Source organism: Oratosquilla oratoria, chromosome 11 (assembly GCF_046742065.1).
Source record: "Oratosquilla oratoria isolate Oo_2021 chromosome 11, ASM4674206v1, whole genome shotgun sequence".
Lineage (NCBI taxonomy): Eukaryota > Metazoa > Arthropoda > Malacostraca > Stomatopoda > Squillidae > Oratosquilla > Oratosquilla oratoria.
Window position 1 is genome coordinate 65,244,539 of NC_134787.1, and position 20,618 is coordinate 65,265,156.

Below are 20,618 nucleotides of genomic sequence, written 5' to 3' on the forward strand. Positions count from 1 at the left end.
AGGGAATGGAATGGTTGGGAGTGGTTTCTATGTCTTTTTCTCTTTGGCTACCCCTCATGTAGGGGAAAAAAAGCCTTTGGTATATGTATGTATGAAACTCAAAAACCCTCTTGACAATTACCATGACTTGTCAGTCAGAGTGCTGCCTTTCAGCAGTGAAGAGAAAAAAAAAATCAAAGGAGCACTGAATTCTGAAAGACTAAATGCACTTTTAGTGCTGTCAATAAAGAAAAATTTCTTGAACAGTCATCTAGAGATAAAGGAGAAAATTATGAATCTTTTCATGCAAAGTAAAACAAGAAGAGTGGATTTTGTTTTTTAATAAGGCTTGAAATGTGACAGTTTAAGGTATTAGTATTTTTTGTAGGATTTTATCAAGTTTTTGTATAAATGTCCTTATATGTTTGTTTCATTGTACATAATAAAACAATGGCTAATTTTTTTCTGAAGCACCACTCCCACTAATTTTGGCCATGAGCAGCCACTTCTCTCAATGCTTTTGCTTTGTAAAGTTTGCATAGTATTTATGTTTTTGCCAATTGCTGGGAACCATGCTATGGAAGCACAATCCACACAAAAAGTTTCACATTGGGTTATAAAAGTGGCAGTGATAAGTTATTAAAAACATTCCAATTACCAGGTAGCCATGAAAATTACCAAATAAATTTTAAGTTTTCTCTCAATTGGTAACTTTAATTTCTTGATTTTGTGAAAATTAGAATAATGTGAATGGTGTATCTTCTCTCCTTGTCATTGGTTCATTTACATGTTAATGTAGTGGGTATATCATAGCTTGAAGAAGTTATTCTACCTGTTCTTCATGAGTCTGCATATTTTCCCAGTCAACATTTTAAAAAAACGGGGTCACTACGAGCATAGCTCTGGAAGCTTGCTGGCTGAGCGGGTTAGGGTGTCGTTACTTGCGGCGATGGTTGAGGGGATGGCAGTTCGAATCCTGCCACCTGGGAAGTTGAACCAAGGGCATGGTTCATTAAATTCCATGCTACAAGGCCCTCTGTGAGGAGCACCGTCCTAGCCTTCTGGTAGGGGGGAGTTTGTGACGTTAAACCATATCAACATTTTAAATTTGAAATCCTAGAACAGAGTTCCCGTGTATCCTTTCAGGTGTTCAGGAGGAGAGGCTGAAAATTGTTCGGGATCAGATGGCACAAATGACTCCTTCATCACGTGTTCATTTTGAAATGGCATCCTTCACAGATTTGGGTCTTATGATGAATTTGGCTCAATATATAATTCCATATGCGGACTCTCTGGGAATGAATGAACAGGTAATCAGTTGAGGAATAATACCCTCTTGTTAGTATCGAAGGTCTATCAAAGAAGTGTTTAAGATGTTAATAGGTTATGATTTTTTTTTATGTTGACCTTTTGTTCCTTTATCATGGTAATGTTCCCCAAATTGAACAGAATCAAATGACATTAACCAGAAGAAGTTCTCTATTGTGTGTCATCAAAGTTAAGGGTTTCATTGAGACAGAACCAACACTATTGTTATGGTGAACTCACCTTAGTAGAATAAAGTTGCCTGGATGGCATTAGCCATAAAATCTGAATGTATCATCATAGTAAGGGATAGAACTATACATGCAAAAATGTAAAAGTTTTAAGGAAAAGGCAATGTTAGACTAGTCTTAGAAAATGGTTATGAAAATTTTAATTAATTTGTTTTGGTTTGTCTGACAAAGATTCATTTATTTATAAACTCATTGTAAATGCATTTTCTTCTATGAATTTTATTTAAAGTTTATTTATTCTTGTAAAATAGAAATTAATATATATATATTTTTGTAAAGTTAGACTAAGGATTATGCTTTGTTATTATGGAAAATATAATTTACCATCTTAAATATTTTAGTATGATGTGATATAGTCTAAAATAATAGAGCATGAAGTTAAGAAATTCCCCAAGTGTGTAGGGTTGTTAACTTGATTTCTTTTGACTGCCTTTACCTATACTACTCTGATAGCATACCAAGTGTGTATCAGTGGTCCTCATAGTAGTCATGTAAAGAATCCTCCCTTCTAACTTTGTTTTCTTTATACTAGACTCTTAGATTGTTGTATACTGTATTATCTAAGTTGTAATTTTATAATTGAATTTAGTTGTGCCACATAAAAATTTGGAAGGCATTTAAGATGGGGTAGGCTGCTAATGTACAAAATTAAAGGATTGTCATCAATATTTAAGTTCATGAATTTAAGTTTTGGGGAGTACTTGAATTAAACATAATTTTGAATATATTTGAACAAACCAAGAGTTAATTTCCTGGTGAATTAGTAAATATGCATTCTACAAATACTCTGAGAGTTGTCAGTTTATCAGATAAAATGAAAAAGAACCTGATCAATGGAGCATTAGATTGACCAAATAATGACTTAATTCATGTTCTTTTCATCAGTCATTCATGTACAAAATATAGTTCAGAAATATCACATCCTTTTATTGTTTTCAATTTTTTCTTAAACACAGGAACTGCCCAACTTGTACAGTCTGTTGAAATATGGCAATGTGAGTGTATTGTCTGACTTCAACCCAAGAGTGGCCATTGTTCTTGATCAGATGAGAGAGGTCTACAAGTAAGTAATTCTTATGTATTATATTAGAAATAAAATTTTAAGAATTAAAGAGGAATCAGATTGCTAAATAAACCAAGAAAGGATAACATTAGATAAGGGAAGTCAAAGTAAAGTTAGGAGATGCACAAGATTTACAGACAAGATAGGATGTATTTAGTATTAGGTTCTCTTTGTCTCCATATGTCAAATGTGGCTTTAAATTTGTTTTTTGAGTAAACTATTTCCGCTACTAATTTCTTTCAAAAGTTGGTGAACATTAGAATTTAAATTGCTTTTCATTTAGTGTTTAATTTTCTTTAAAGGACTGTAAAGGTAACAAGTTTCTGTTAACTATATACAGCACATATAACCATTCAAAATCTGCCATTTTTTAAAATCTAGCACCCCTTGGGTCCAGGAGTTGCCAGAATTTTGAATGTCAACCTGTATTTACCTAATTGTAGTTACCTAGTTGTATTATACGGGAAGGGATCTATGCTCGTGGTGACCCATCTTTGTATCTTTCAGCATTAAGTTTGTTCTTAAATTCTTAAATAGTGTTTGCACACACACTGTTTCCTTATCTAATTTATTCTGGATATCCACCACTGTGTGGGAAGCTATTCTTTTTCAGATCTCCTCTATAATTATCCTTTTTGAGTTTCTTTTCATATCCTCTTTTTTTTCTGTTGTCCCACTTGATAAATCTCTATCTAGGATTTCCATTCCTTTCATTGTTCTATAAATAGTCAGTAGATCTCTTTCTCTTCTTTGTTCCAGAGTTGGTAGTTCCAATTTGGACAACCTTTGTTTGTATGTCAATTTGGAGAGTGTTGGTGCCATCTTTGTTGTTGCTCTTTGTATTCTTTCTAATTTCTTTATATTCTTTTTAGTACTGGGGTCCATAGTTTTGCAGCATACTCCAATTTTGGTCTTATCAGTGTAACTATTTTCTTAATCATTTCCACATCCAAATAGTCAAATGTCACTTTCATTGACCGTAGTAGGTTGAAGGTTTCTCTGACTATTTTATTGATATGTTTGTCCAGTGACATGTCTTTGCTGATTATTACTCCTAGGTCTCTTTCCAAGCTCACTTTTTTGACTTCTTCACCAATTTTCTAATTTCTCGATATTCTATTTTTACTTTTTCCAAACTCCATTATACTACACTTCTTGATATTAAAGTTCACTTCCCACTTTAACTCCATTTCCTGATTTTATCTAGGTCTATATGTAATGATTCACAATCTTCCTCTGTAGTTACTTTCTTTAGTACTTTTGTGTCATGGCGGTGGGCAGGGTGCAGGGATGACCCGTCATCCAGGACGTGCTCAGATGAGAGGAAGGGTGGGAGGGGTGTGGAGGGTATTTAGGGATGAAATGGGTGGGAGTGTTTTTATGCCTCTCCCTTTTTGGCTACCTCCCTTGGAAGGGGGAAAAAGCCTTGGTATATGTATGTATGTATGTATCTGCTAAGAAGTTCATATAACATTCCACACCTTCATCCATGTCATTTATATATATGGCAAACATGATTGGAGCCAATACTGAACCTTGCGGGACACCATTTATCATTTCTTCCCAGGTCAAGTATTTGTCTCTAATTACTACCCTCATCTTCCTTCCAGTCAAGAAGTCTTCCATCCATTCCAATCATTTTCCTTTGATGCCACCTGTTGATTCTATATACATATATTTATGTATGTGTGTGTGATTCACCATGGTCTTGGATCACATGTTGGACTTGTAATTGACAGCTATTTCCCTCCCAGAAGAGAGCTCAGAGCTCATATATGACCGATCTATGGGTAATACTGTAACCTTACATGCACACATACCCCCAACTCCCCATCCACGAGAGTTGGAGTAACGACACAGTGTAATGATACTGAAATTATTGCAGCCCTGGGTGGGATTCAATCCCAGACTGCTGTATTGGCAGGCAGGAACTCTACCAGTACTGTGTATTTACTTAGTTGTATTATACAGGAAGGGAGCTATGCTTGTAGTGACCTGTTTTTGTATCTTTCAGCATCTAGTTTGTTCTTAAATTCTTGTATGGTTTTTGCACATACTATTGTTTTGTCCATTTTGTTCCAGACAATCACTCTGTGGGAAACTTTTTTTTTTTTCAGATCACTTCTATAACTATCCTTTTTGAGTTTTTCATGTCCTCTTGTTTTTGTTTTATTTTTCTTATCTCACTTTAATAAATCTTCTCTGTCAAGGACTTACATGCCTTTCATGATTCTGTAAATAGCCAGTAGATATCCTCTTTCTCTTCTTTGTTCCAGGGTTGGTAATTCCAGTTTGGACAATCTTTGTATATAAATTTTGCAAGTGTTGGTGCCATCTTTGTCAATGCTCTTTGGATTATTTCTAATTGCTTTATATTCTTTTTTGTGCTGGGTGTCCATAGTGATGCAGCATATTCCAATCTTGGTCTTTTAAGTGTGACTAATATTTTCTTTACCATTACCTCATCCAAGTAGTAAAGGCCACCTTTATTGATCTCTGTCTATTTTGTTAACATACTTGTCTGGTGACATGTTTTTGTTAATAATTACTCCTAGGTCCTTTTCTTGAAAATGTCTGAATAGACAAAAACATTCGGATCATAGTGTCTTTCCAAGTGGTTTTCTGCAAAATCTTACATTCACACATTTTAGTGAATTGTGTTGCATATATATATATATATATATATATATATATATATATATATATATATATATATATATATATATATATATATATATATACACATGTATGTATAATCTTTCAGGACTCAGGAATCTTTTACATGGTATTATATATTACATATTTTATAACAAGGTTGCTGAGCCAGTCTGATGGTGTGGATGGGAGGCGGGCCCTGACCCGTTTGCATGTGCACACCCTAGCTTACCAGGCCATCATGGTCAAACGAGGGTCATCTTGGACTAATAACAAAGCTGCTGCAGTCAAGGCCGCCCTCACTGCAAACCGACATGTGTGTGGAAATCCAGAGGTAGTATATTTATTTACTTATGTGATGTTTGTGTACATACTTATATATACATTTTGTGTGGGGTTGCTCATGGCTCATTGTATTAGTATGTGTAGTTTACTTTTTTATATAAATAGTGGGGTATTGAAGTTAATGTCAAAATAAGTTAAGATATCTTTGGGAAGAAACTTTGGACTGTTGTCTGTGTTGTATTAGTGTGGGACTGTTTCTGTCATCTGCTGAAAGTATTGGGAGGAGGGTAGAGGTTGCACATCAGCTTTCTATGTGTGAAAAGGTGTAAAAAATACAGTTAAATTTAATAAAGATCTTGGGCCCAGTCTGGAGACCAAGTGCCAGCCCCTAAGGGCTGCACCTCCTGATGGAGGTAAGAGGGTTAACAGGTTTTGGAAATGGTTAACTTCACTGTCCATCTTGCTGTATCCACAAGTAGGTACTCAATGCTGGTCCCATAAGTTATAATATAATACTGATAATTTCTCTTCATATACTGACAGATCAAAATTGAAAATGCCCGGTTATTGATGGATGAAGGATTTAGTTTGTCGGAAGCTGAAGGAGCGGGCCGAGTGATGTTTGATGATGAGCAGCCAGTGTCTTGTTGGAATGAGTTAAATGGAGAGGTGGAGGTAAGGAAAAAATAATCCCCATCTCTCTTCTGCCTGTCTCCCTGTCCCTCTCTTTCTCTCATTCTCACTCATTATCATACATCCAAGCTCGTGTATAAATAGTTTTTGCTGCCTTTAATAGACTTCCCCCTATTCCATATATTTGTAACACACTCTACGGTGCTTCTCAACCATTTTATATGCCTTCTTGAAATCCATGAAAGCCCAAAAATCATACCTTTGGAAAATTACTTATACCAAAATGCCATTTCCTCCTTGCAAGATGGTTGGCCAAGTCAAAACATACACCTATCCATCCCAAATTCATTTGTCATCCCTCCCATCTTAGCTTCTCATGGATGAAGGGTTATTCTTGTCTTCTGCCACACTTCTCAGGTCAGAGACAATTCAGCAAGATGCAACACCTCCATGACAGAGTCTAACAGCTGATGCTGGTTTACCCCCACTGCTTCATTACATAGGAACTCCCTCTACTGTACTTGAGAAATATAGAGTAGACAAGATGAAATCCTTTCATGCCACTGTCTTCACCCATAACAACCATTCTCCATTCACACCTATCTTTTGCCCACTTTCTTCCTGCTAGCCAGACAATCCTCTTGCATCCAGTCCCCTTTGGGTACTTGACTTTGGATAAAAACTTCTTGCATACCTGTATTACCTCAGAAACTTCATCTATGCACCCTCATCTCCAAAATCCACACTATTCTTCTTCAATCACTTGCTTTGTTCCCCACTTAATCCTTGTAATCAACACATGCCTGTACACCTTAACAGTCACACTGTACATACTGATCCCATTAAAACTGTTACATTCATACTTGTCTTCCTTAGTAAATATAATATGTACATTAAAATAAGACCAACACAGAATCAACCTGACTCCAGATGCAATTACCACACAGAAAACACAGCACCTCATTATACACTACCCTACCCTCACCCTGTCTAGACAACAGTCTCTCCTCTAATTGACTTGTGGGCTGAACTGCAATGGCTGGTTACCTAGGGAGGACAGGTCTCCTACAGTAGAGACATGTGACAACAAATTGAGTGAATATCTCCCCCTGTACAGCAGAAATATACTGTATGTGCACTCCTCCAATCCATAAGGGATACTTACTATGCTGAGACACACATTGAACAATCTCACCAGTCATTCCACTATTACTATAACAATAAGTGTTGCTTTTGATTTTCATAGACTGGAAACCCACTGCTCAATAGTGGTTGGCAACAGTCCTATAATAGAACTCTCTGGGAAGATACATTGGCCTATATTGTCTATGTTGTATTAGTGTAGATCCATTTCTGGCACTAGTTGTAGGAAGGGAGTAGTCACCAGTTGACAGCTGTTTCATTGTGAAAAGGTGGAGGAAATAGTCAAACTAGAGGTCTTGGGTCCTGTCCAGAGACTAAATGACAGCCCCTCAGGGCTACATCTCCAGATGGAGAGGTATTGATGGGTTTTGATAAATGACAGAAATTATTCTCTCCAATATTCATCTTGCAGGACCACATGCAGGTACCAATCACTGATCCCTCAACTGTTGCTACTTCACCCTCTGTCAAACATTTCTCATAGCATTCATTTAATCCAGTTGCCTTTCCAACTTTCATTTCTTTCAATGCTACTTTTACATCCTTTTTTGTAATAGCCTTACTCTCCTCTTCCATCACAAACATATCTCACCTCTACAGTCACAGCCTTTTTGTTCTCCGTATCAAAAAAAGGTATAATTTAAAAATACATACATACATACATATACCAAGGCTTTTTCCCCCTTCCAAGGGAGGTAGCCAAAAAGGGAAAGGCATAAAAACACTCCCACCCATTTCATCCCTAAATACACTCCACACCCCTCCCGCCCTTCCTCTCATCTGAGCACCTCCTGGATGACGGGTCATCCCTGCACCCTGCCCACCGCCCTGGGTCAGAAGCAGTGTCGCAAGACACAGTACATCCACAGCAAGGCCACTTCATTTAATCGGCGACCCCCCCTCTCCGTCCCCCTTTGCATATAAGGCAAGGACGGGGAGAAATCCCTTCGGGCTGCGTCAAAATTTACTCACACATACTACCCCACCCCCCGCCCATTCCTCCCATGCAGTCACAACATCATCCATATACAACCATTCTCCACTCACCTCTGTCTTCCGTCCTCTCCCTTCCTTCCTCAACAGACATTCCCCTCTTCCCCAAAGCCCCCTTCACCCCATCCATCCACCTCATCCTAGGACGTCCCCTCATGTTCACTCCCTCCACATCTGCCTTCCATACCTCTTTTACTAGTCTTTCTTCACTCATTCTTTCCATGTGTCCAAACCATCCTAATATTCTTTCATCAACCCTATCTCCCAAATCCTTTTTCACCCCTGTTCTCCTCCTCACCTCCTCATTTCTCACTCTATCCAGCCTAGTAACCCCCACCATACTTCTCAGACACCTCATCTCAAACACATTCAAACTCCTTCTCTCTTCTTCTCTTATGTTCTTATATTCTTAAAAAAAAAAAAAATAAATAAATAAATATACCACCCATCTCCCTTCCATAGCCTTCTTTTCCATTAATAACTGTCCATTTGTTTCCTTTACCTTCTTTATGTATTGTTTTTCATTTCCCTCCTGAACATTGTTTTACTCTATTCAAAATTCAGATAAACACCTGCCCCACTTCATATCTACTCTTTTCATTTGGTCCTCATTGCGTCCATTTCTGCCTTTACTGTATGTCTCATATGCTTCCTCATACCGTTGTAACCTGAAATACAACTCGTATCAGGCTCCTCAGAAGAGTAATTGTTAAAAATTTTATTAACAGTTTTCATAGTTTGTTGTTAAGGAGAGTAATTATTTAAAACTTATTTCAGGTTTGCATTGCCCCAGTGCTTGTATGCACTGCGGTTAGACAAACAGCGGGAGGTGGTGACAATATCTCTGCTGCTGGGTTGGTGTTACAAATTTAACTGAATCATAAGATAGCCTCAGACCTGTGGAAGTAAGGAAAGAATGCGAAACAAATGTGCTAATAAAAATGTTCTTTTATTTTTTAAATGAAAGGGAGAATGAATGCAATTGGTGTAAGAATGTTGTTTTGCAGGCATTGACTGCTAATCTATGTACTTTTTTGTACTGCAATGGTATAAATCTACTTTCTCTTCCTTCATATGATAAATAGTTTAAGTTAGCAATCCTCATAGTTTTGAGTCATTAGATGAAGTACATGACAATAAGTCTTAATTATTTCCTATTCTACCATAAAGATGAGATATATGGATTGTCATATTAATGTTTAAAGATGATTGGTAGCAGAACAAATTAGGTTTTATTGAAGATGAATAAGGCCGACTGTAAAATTTCTGATACTGCATTGTGTTTATATTAGGTAGATTACCAGGCAGTATCAACAAGTCACCTCTGTCTAATGGCAGTGGATGTTAGATCATCATAATCAATAGAAAACTGCCTAGTGGTATGCTGCGTCATTAATATGCCAGTGCCGTTCCCATGGTTTCCTTGAGCAACCCCCAAGCAGCCAGCCTTCCTATGTTGGATACCTCTTGTCAGGATCCGTCTTCTTGCTCCAGCTATGAGTTTTGTGGGTAATCTCTTCATTTCTTCCACTGAAAAGGAAGTATGCCACATGCTCATATAGCCAGAGCTAATCTTCACAAGTTATGTTAATAACAGGCCTAGAGTGAGTCTCATGGAGTAATGACTGGTTTGAAACCAGTGATACCCCACAGTTCTCCAAAGGCATGTATTACTAAAGATGTCAAGATGTTTCTCAAAACCAGTATTTATTGTCCATGTCCTACACCCATACAGCAAGACAGGGAGCACAAGCAGATTGAAGACTGCATTGACAATGCCATAATTTCTGGTCAAGCAAGTCTATAATTCCATGGACCATGTAAATCATTCAAAGGACTTCCTTACATGATTCACCATTTATTTACTAAAACCATGCCAATAGAACATCTGTACTCAGAAACTTAGTCCATCTCCTTAGAAAATTACATGAAAATGAGAGGGAGGAACACAGATCCATGTAAAAGCCCTCAAACCTATCCCCCCACCATATAACACAAGTACTACCCACTAAATGAAAAAAGAAAGAAAAAAAAACTACACCAGAAGCATGCTACTCAAACATGTACAAAAATGTATCGCTTGTACCTCACACAGAGCGATAAATACATGGAACAAGTTAGACAATGAAATAGTATGTGTAAACACTATACAAGATTTTAAGATAAAACTTGATGCGGAGAGATACAAAGACGGGTCACCATGAGCATAGCCCCCTTCCCGTATGTTACAACTAGGTAAATACAACATATCTCTGCAAAAGCACATGCACACACATCATAAAACAAGCACTCTACACCACACACTCCATACTCTGTTCAACTCCCCCAGACAGCCCAACCAGGAACTTCCTCCCATAAGCAAGAAACACACTGGTACAGCTATATTCAGGTCACCATCCAGCACTAGAACAGTACCAACACAGAATAGGCCTGGCTAGAGAATAAAATTGCCATAGATGCAATCACCACACAACACAGCTGTACTCTGACCTTACCCAGACGACAACACAATATCTCTTCATCGACTTATCGGCCCATCTAGTAGCAGTTGCCAGTTACCTGGTGGCCATGGGTCTCCTGCAAGAGAGATCTTGGACAGAAGATTGTTTGATTGACTGACCACTGTTATGCACTACACTACCAAGATGTGTGAAGCTTTCCAAGACCTCAATGCCTTCATCATATTAACTGGATCATCCAGTATAAGGTCAAGCTCGGCATAGAGCTTCTCTCAAGTTCATATGCATTGGTGGGAGTGTATACTGCAGTAAAAGAGATGAAGCCTAAGGTATACTTAAACCTAACCAGCATCACATGCTCATTGACCACACATTGTCAGGGTTTCATGTGCCAGATATGCATACTACTACCCTGTAAGGTAGGTCCCATTACTGTGGACCAATCAATAGATTCCTCACTACTGATCTCACTACTGCCTGGCCTCATTTCAGAGAGCCGCTGTATCCATTCCTAACCCCCTGAACTCTGCTGATAAAAAGGGTAGATAATTGTTTGGCTCATTTGCACACTCCAGACTTGTGGGTTTGATGGGAACAAGTTACAAGCTCACCCCCATGAGTAATGTCATGTCCAGATGTTGTGTGTGTGGGTGTGTTTAATACTGTATATATATATCTGTCCTCCCACACCAGCACCCACCTTAAAGCCAAATGACTTTATAACCTAATTGTCAAAAGAGTTGTGGCAGAGTAAATGAAACACTATATCCTTGGCACTAGAGGGAAATGCCACAGACTGTGGTGTCAACTCGGTCACTAGCTCCTTGGCTTAGGGCATGCCTGACTCTTAAGGTTCAAGTCAGACATCTCCACTGATTTACCTGAATCAGGGACCAAAAAGGCATGTTGCTAAACCAAGGGGGTGCCTCAGCACAGCTACAGCACTGGGGCATCACTTGATCTTCCAGGACCTTCTCTTGCAGAGGCACCATGCTCAGTTAACACATGGGTTAATAACTTGTTATGGGATAGCTATTGATGTATAGGAAGTTTGTTTGCACACATACAACCTCCCCCTCCTCCCCATTTCTTCTTCCCATCTGGGTGTCTGGAACACCCTCGTTACTGGCAGGAAACCATTGGAAGAACTGGTGTAATTGATGGCAATGCAACCACTCGGCAAATACTACTGAGTTACATGGTACAAGGAGAAGGATAATTATGTTTCACTTGGCTTTGTAAAAGAAATTTGTGAGTAAGATGCTCTTGTATAAATTGTAAGTTGACATGAAATGAATTGCTCTTGAAATTTTACGTGTTGCACTTGAATTGTACGGTAAATGTTGAAGTTTCTGGAAAATAATAAAGGTGATGATAACGTTGGGAAATAGGAGTGGGAACTTTGAAGTTAAGGGAAAGGGTTCTCCTTCATAGTCTGTAATTGTTATACATTATAATGTTTGAGGAATAATGCTGTACTAACACATTTTCATTGGTGCAGGGCTTATGCATTAAGCTTATAACAATACCAATGGAGTATATAAAAGGAAAACATAAAAAATGCCTTTGTTCAGGTATTTTGAATGATAAAATGTTAAGTGTTGAGTGGGTTTTTATGAGGATTAATTAATAAGAATTCTTTGATTTCATTAATGTTTGGAGGATAGTCAGACTGTGATGTGAAGTATATTCATCAATAATAAGTATACAGTAAAATGTCTTATCTGGATATGCCCAGGATTGATCAAGATTGGATGATGGATAATTCTGGTTACTTGGTCATTATACATACAGACAATTGCATTAACAAAAATTAATATGTATATATGTGCACATGTATCAAAAAGGTCTTTTTCCCTCTTACTAGAAAGGATGATATGATGGAGCTCAAAGGGATTTCTCCCCGTTTTCTATTTTCTGCATGAGGGAATGCAAAGTGAGGGTTGCCATGTAAATCAAGTGGCCATGCTGTGGATGTGTTGTCTTGGTGCATTGCTTCTTACCCGGGTAGTAGGTAGGAGACAGGGATGATTCTTTATCCATGAGGAGCTAAGATGAGAAGAAAGCAGTGGATAGGGAAGAGGCCCTTGGTACATAGATACTGTAGATTAGTGGTTCCCAAACTAGGAGGCGTGTCCCCCTAGGGGGGCATGAGGAGGATACAAGTGGGTGTGAAGTCATCTACTCAAAAACATTTGTTTAATTAGAATAATAAAATCATTCAAAGAACAAATATCTGCCATTACATACATGCAAAGTGTAATTATAGCAGTCACTCCAACCTGTTTTCTATTAAGACATTGGTTTTCCTGAACAATGCTAAGAAATAAATGCAAGAATCATTTCATGTGAACAAAAGAGGGAGTGGGGGCGTGTGGGTCTACTGGAAGCAAAAAGGGGGCGTCAGGTAAGATAGTTTGGGAACCACTGCTGTGGATAGATAAGGAGACTGGTCTCCTTCACCACACTGCTAAGGTTTTTATTAATTATTAGTATTGATTGTTATTAATTAATATGATTATTTCCATTGGATCAAATACAATAATGATAATAAAATTCAAGTGGAAACCTGCAGCCCCATAGAACTGGCAATGGTCCATAGGCTTTCCCACAGATCTCTCCAGGAAGAAACTTTAGACTGTTGTCTGTGTTGTATTGGTGTGGAATGGTTTCTTTGTTACTGGTTGAAAGTAGTAAAAGGAGGGGAGCAGTCGCTGGTTGTCAGCTTTCCGTGTGTGAAAATGTGTAAAAAAAAATGTATAGTTGAAATTGATGGAGAGATCTTAGGCCCAGTCCACACACTGAATGTCAGTGCCTCAGGACTGCACCTGATCAGATTTGAAAATGGGTAGCTTTGTTTTTCATCTTGCAGGACCAACACAAGCAGGCACCAATCATTGGTCCCTTGTAGTAGTGTAGATTACCATAGACAGACATACCCAGCCCTTGACAAATAAGCTCAACACTACCATACTTGGGAAACTGTAACATTATAACACATTTGTAAATATACACTTAAAACCCACTATCAGAGAAATAATATCAGAAGTACCGGAGAATCATATATTTCGACTACTATCTGTGGTCCTCTTTCTGCTGAAGAGGACTACAGATAGTAGTTGAAATATACGGATTTCCTGTACTTCTGATATTATTTCTCTGATAGTGGGTTTTAAGTGTATACTACCATACTCATTTCCATACAAACACTGACTAAACAACTACTATGTGAGCATAAAGAGTGAATGTAAGAGCACCCAATTTACAGTATATTGTATTCCGTCCATAATTTGTTTACTCTATTTCCATTGTGTAACATTATCTGATATTTATTTCACCATCACAAACTCTGGTTGTTAGGTCAATCCAATTTATAGCTGTTTAGATAAAAGACATTTTACTGTATTATGGTGTATACTATGATGAATTGAAAATCATGATAAACCTCAAATGTTAATTTTTTTTTTCTTTCACAGGAGTACTCATTTTTATAGTATTTGGTGATGGAATTCACTAATGTTTGATGTAATGGGTGTAATATTTGTAATTATTTTCTTTTTTTTCTTTTGTACGAATTTTTTAAAATATGTTTTGAATGTTATGCTCGACATAGTCGAGGAAATACAATAATAATTATGATTATTGCTATTTATGATTTTAGTAAGTGAAACGCAGTTTATAGTTGTAGCATAGTTTTCTGTAATAAGAACTATTTCTTCACATTCTTTTTCCCTTTGTTGAAGCATTGTTAGTTTCATCTATTGTATATACCAGTGGCCTTTTCCCCCTTGTAAGAGGGAGGGGGGCAGAGGGGTTAGTCAAGTCAAAACATACCTTGACTCTCCATAGGGGGAAAATACAGAAAAGGAATCCCCATTCCCTTCACTTTACCCTATTTGCAACACACATGGAAATATAGTGCCATAGGAACACAAAAGAAAATGGGAAGATTTAAGAACCACAGAAATGAAGGATAGTAAGAGTTAAAAAATGGCTTGGTATTTGTCTGTAAGTGGCTGCCTTCCATGAATTCCCTCTACTACACCTAGGATTCTACCCCCTAAGGATAGGAGCATTTGAATCACTGATGAAATACTTATATGAGTGGAGATTACCTCTCCATGACATTTTATTCATTCTTTATCATCTCTTGACTGGAACTTTTCCAGTCTTCTGTTATTAAAACTTGTAAATATATGTTTCATGCTAATTTCAATTATGAATAATCACAAACTGAGCTAGCCTCAAACAGTCCAGTTGAAAAAATAATTTATTACACAATAACATTTCTTATATGTGATCATACTCTTAAGTGGGGCAACAGTCACTTAAGGAAAGTGTTGCATGATAAATCACAAAGCCTGGTCTTTTTTGTTTTTATAGACATCTGTAGAAATAAAACATTTACCCAACATATATAAAGTACTAGTGATAGGATGACACTAGAATTATATCAAAGCCATTTCCATTAGAAAGCTTCAGTTTAGATACAATGCTAAATTCTGATTCAGATTCTTAAAAAAAAAAAAACGTGGTTAGATACTTAAGTTTTATAGTTAAGAAAAAATTGTAACTTTGAGGAGGGGAAAGGATTAACAAGATGTCATATTAGATTATATAAAAATGGACGTGCAGTGAACATAAATTACCTTAGACTCAATGTATGAGAAGTACCCCAGTGCCTGATGTCTCCAGTTTGGATATTCAGAGAATGCTAAAAACAATTGATCCATTGCCCCTGGTCTCTTGCAGAAGACCTGCAGCTTCCTAGTAGAGAATGTTTATAAACCAATTGTGTGTGTACTAAAAAGGAGTCTCAAGACTGAAAAGATACAAATGTGCCAATTAACAAAGAAGAGGCCTCTGAAATCATAGACCAGCATCCTTGACTAACATGATAGCCAAATTGTATTGCAAAAGATTGAAAAAATATTTGGAGGAGGTAGGTATTTTAGCAGGTAGACCAATTTGATTTCGGAAAAAGGAGATCATATGTAACAAAGCTGTTAAATTTTTACTCAAGTGTTGGATGTGCTGCAAGAGGTAGTTGGGCAGACTATGTGTATCTAGATCCTTAATCCACAGGGAGGAAGTAATTTTGAAAGATGTAAATAAATGCAAAGGTGAAATGAAACAATTTTACAAGTATATGATTGGTACCTTGAGAGACAGGGAAGTATTCACCAAGCTAACAGTGGGTGGTGAGGTCTTTGAGTTGGCCTCAGCTCAGCCAAAACTAATGAATGAAAGTTTCCAATTTGCCTTTACAAAGTAATTTTTTGGAGGAAAGAAAGGGGAGCTAGAATTTGGGTTTGGAAGATATAAATGTAGAAGTGAGGGAGGTGCTCCATCTTTTGCAATCATTGGATGTGACAAAAGGTTCAGGACCTGACAGGATCTCAAACTGGATGTAAGGAATGACTGCTGGACAAGATTCACAGTATTATATTCATTAAAAGAAGGCATAGTGCTGCTTGATTGGAAAAGGCCAAATGTGGCATCAATTCACAAAGATGGAAGTAAGGAGACACCACCAAATTATAGGCTGGTATCAGTGATCATCACAATAGTAAAATTATGTGAAAGAATTGTAAAAGATTCATGGGTCAAATATCTTGAGATAAACATTCTGACAGACAGTCCGTTTGGTTTCAGATCTGGAAGGTTGTGCATTGAACCTTTTAAGCTTTTACTCGAGTGATTGATGTGCCGCAAAAGAGAAAGGTATGGGTGGCTTGTGTATCTAGACCTAGAAGGCTTTTGATAAAGCACCTCACAAACTAGAAATCCCTAGCAAACTGTTGTGACCATGACACAATACTCGGAAGATAACACATATTTGGTAACAACAGATGGCACTTGTTCTGTCAGGCTGCCTTGCATTCACTTTAACACATTTTCATAGATTGCACAGCAATGGCAGCATAGCTCCCCTTCCCGCGAAATACAACTAGGTAAATACAAACATGTACACAAGACGGCTGGAGCAGATGACAACTGGCAGGAGGTTGAAAGAGTGACTGGTTTCTTCTATAAGTATTGTGTCATAATCCATTGATGCCATAGGCTATTCAACAACATTGTTTTTTAATAAATAGTTGTAATTGTATTTTTATTACATTATTGCTCATTAATGTTTGGGTCATGTGACACCTTGCAGTAGGTTTGAAAACCCAACTTAAAACACTATTGTACCCCCATAGATTCATACATTCTTGAATATAGATTATACAGAGGAATTCCAATTTCAGGATTAAGATTTACGAGACCATGTAAGTATTCAAAGCTTGTTATACTTTTATGTCAGCATTTTAAGGATTTCATTGACAATATGTTCCTCATTTCATAACCATTAAATATTTTAATTGATTTATGACATGGATTTTCATTTGGCTATAGCTTGTTCTTCTTGGAGCAGGAATATATTATCAATTCTATCCACATACTATGATGTCGTACTTGGACCTCATGGTAGTTATCCAAGTTAACTATAAGTATTCAGGGGTTTTGTTGAATTTGTTGTAGGCTCCAGTTATCTTAATTGTATAATAATTGTGTACATAAAGTTGATGTAGGACTCAAAGTTGTATTTATTGAGAGAAATACCTATCGACTTTAATTTGGCCTGAAGGTGCAGCCTCAAGGGGTTTGTACTGTGTCTTCAGACTAAACTAAAGATCTTTTACTATTACACAGCTCCCACTACTTTTCTCCTCTTTTTTTTTTTTTCTTCACATGAAAGCAGATAGTGCCTGTTTTCCATTTGCTCCTATTACCTGATAACAAAAACTAATTCAGGCTCCTACACATTATAAGTATAGTAAACTTGTAAAATACTGTACACAGAATTGCATACAGAGGGAGTTCCTAAAAGATGAGTATGTGAGAATACTAGTGAGGGATAACATACCAGGATATAGTTAACTTTGTAGTCTCACAAGGGTCACTATGGCACACCATAGTGTTCTTGGTTTACAAAAATGACATGATGGAAAGAATAGCAAACTAGGATAAAAGATGAAGACTACAAATTGTTACAAAAAATATCGAAACAAATGGGCTGGTGGGGGAAGGTTCTCCTTCCTTGAGAATGGCTAATTTCTCCCACATAACCTCCACATAGTGGCCCCTGGCCCTTGAATCCTACCAGGGAAATCTGCTAAGTGTGAAGTAGCAGTTAAGATTGATAGTAAAATTAGCTGCTATAGCACTCCTATGACCTAATAATAAGGGGTCTAGCTCATCATTAAGCTACTTCACCACCTCTATGTAATGTCTCCAGAGGATGCCGGGAGTGAGTAATTAACCAACTTGACAGTACAGTATATTCAATCACTGCCAAAACTTCCTCCTACTGTCCAACAATCACTTAATTCTTCCATTTTCTAACATCTGTCTCAGTGATGATGGGGGCAGGAGGTTGTGATTTCTAGAAGCTTTTGGTTACATTTCATAGTGAGCAACGCAGACCCAGTGATCATCCTGTACTGGTACTAAGGAAGACACTAGAGTTCAGTAGAAGCCTACACAATTGAAGGACCTTGTTCTGTATTTATTCTACTCCACATTGGAAAGTGGGTAACAAAGGTGTCCTAAGCATAAATTTCCTCAATCTTGCCTGGTTGTGGAACTGCCCCTAAGCAAGTTAACCCTAATTGTAAAACAAATAATGAAGCAACTAAATCATTGTTGCCCTGAGTTTCATTGAATGGAAATCCACAGCTGCTGACTGAATTGTTGTCTGTATATGGCCCCAATATGGAGATCAAATATCAGTCCCTCAAGGCTGTGCCTCCTGATGAGGTAAGGAGATTGACATGTTTTGAAAATGGGCAGGTCTACTGTCCATCTTGCAAGAACACCACATGTAGGTATGTCATTGGTTCCTGAAGCATATAAATTAATCACAACAGATCCCTTGCCCCTGGTGTCTCTTACAGAATACCTGCAGCCTTCAGGTGGAATCATAAGTCACTCAGGGAAGATGTGTTGTTGTCTAGGGATTATTAGTGTGAGGCATTATAGTATGAGGCACAGTAATACAAAGAGGGGTCAAAAACCCTCCTAATGACAACAAAACCATTGCTGCACTCCCACCAACTCTGCAACATTTCTCCCATTAACAGAATGATTAGGTATCACTCACACCCAGAATCAATTAACTATAGAGGCACAGTGCTGATTGCTCCCCAACTCCCTTGATGAGGGGAATGATCACCGTTGTTAATAAATGATCATTGAGCCACATTCATGGACAACTACTCCAATCCTGTTAACCTCTTCAATATGAATCAAATTCTTGTGTGCAGCATCGGATGCCTGGTGTACGATGCATCACACTAATTGAGTTATAAAATATAGTCACAATGGTAATAAGCGTACATACTTCTTGTGTTATCCTCGGCAATTTGCAATTATTATTCCAAACTGTGTTCTTGTCATTATTTGCACTTCATGTATATTGATTCATTGCCAAATAAAGTCTATCTATCTATCTACTTGTTCTCTTTCACTCTGAGTAATAATAAACACAGAAAACATGATCAAACCATTTTACAGACTTCAGGGGTCACTCAGCTACAACTACAAAATAAATCCAGATATTTCTCGATTTATGTGTTTAGAATATGCAATTTTGGAATAACACAAGGTAAAAACCTAGTCATTTTTTCATATTACATAGATTATTTAGAATAATATAATGCAAAAAATCAAGTAAGCAATAGTAAAACTTAACTGTTCACTTTATGTGATTTTTACATTACACGATCCCTTCAGGAATATATCACTCCCATAAATCAAGAAATCCCCGTCTATTCAAGACGCTGACACCGGCATCCTTGTATACCCACTCATGCCTACATAGATGTCATCATATTGAAGAGATTAAGTGACACTACATTCCCAGACTTACCCCAATTACCAGTACCTATCTCCACCCAAACTGTGAAATGAACTGAAATTTTGATAACCCAGCATTCTTGTTCCCAAATAATATCACTGGACCATCTTGCTGCAGTGTTCCCACCAAATATAGCTCCAAGCATTTAAGTACGAATTTCTCCAGTTTTTGGTCTGAAAGTGATGGAAGGCAAAACCATCTTCTTTGTTATATGGACTGTAGTCTGGGGTTCTCAGTATAATTGATGTTGTTTTGGAGAGGAGGTGAATATGGGCAAGTCTAAACTCGATAGGTAACTTGTTCCAGTTGGATCTAGTGGGGACATTATTAGGTATGAGAGACTTGAATTGGGTTTGGTGTTGGGGTGTATGCTTAGCACAGGAGTAAGGTAAATTTCTACTTGTACATCCAATTTTGAGGCTGCACATGCTCCAATGGTTATGGTGGAGGAGGCAAACTTTCTTCAATTGTTTGCTTGATGGTGCTTTTGGGGTTGTGAGTTTATCAGTGTAATTAAATTCATGTACTTCATAGCATAATCTAAGGTTTCTCTCCTGGTGAACTGGGTCTTAGGACAGTAGGATTGTAGGTGGTGGGATGAGAAAAGGATGGGGGCTTATGGGTGGTGTGTGTGTGTGTATGTCATTGGAGGTTGTTTGGATGGAGTGTCTACTAGGGTTATCAAGGCCCTGACACTGTCATGTTGAGTTATTGATTTTTTCTTTATTTCTTCTTCCCCTAGGGGAACATATTATGGGTTTTCTGCATTTCTTTGTTAATGACTCATTGTCACAAGATTTTGGGACCAAGAATCTTGAGTAGTCTAAATCAAGGTTCTATTGATGTCGGTATGTTTTAAATTGGTGACTGGTAGAACTGGACAAGCTCTGGAGTGCAAAGTTGCGTAGTGGGGTCAGGGGTTGTAATTGTCAACTATGGTATTTGTGCTT

At 37.6% G+C, this 20,618-nt stretch overlaps 1 protein-coding gene across 2 annotated transcripts in view; it reads left to right on the forward strand.

Moving 5' to 3' along the window:
- The window catches only part of LOC143029892 (ADP-dependent glucokinase), a 30,651-nt gene extending 13,302 nt beyond the window's left edge, over positions 1-17,349 (forward strand). For both annotated transcript variants that reach the window (XM_076193067.1, XM_076193068.1), the window contains 5 exons: positions 1,126-1,289; positions 2,492-2,598; positions 5,413-5,587; positions 6,082-6,213; positions 9,085-17,349. In XM_076193067.1, coding sequence (XP_076049182.1) covers positions 1,126-1,289; positions 2,492-2,598; positions 5,413-5,587; positions 6,082-6,213; positions 9,085-9,180 — 674 coding nt within the window. In that variant the 3' untranslated portion in view covers positions 9,181-17,349. The remainder of the gene's footprint in view (positions 1-1,125; positions 1,290-2,491; positions 2,599-5,412; positions 5,588-6,081; positions 6,214-9,084) is intronic.
- Positions 17,350-20,618: the final 3,269 nt, after the last annotated feature.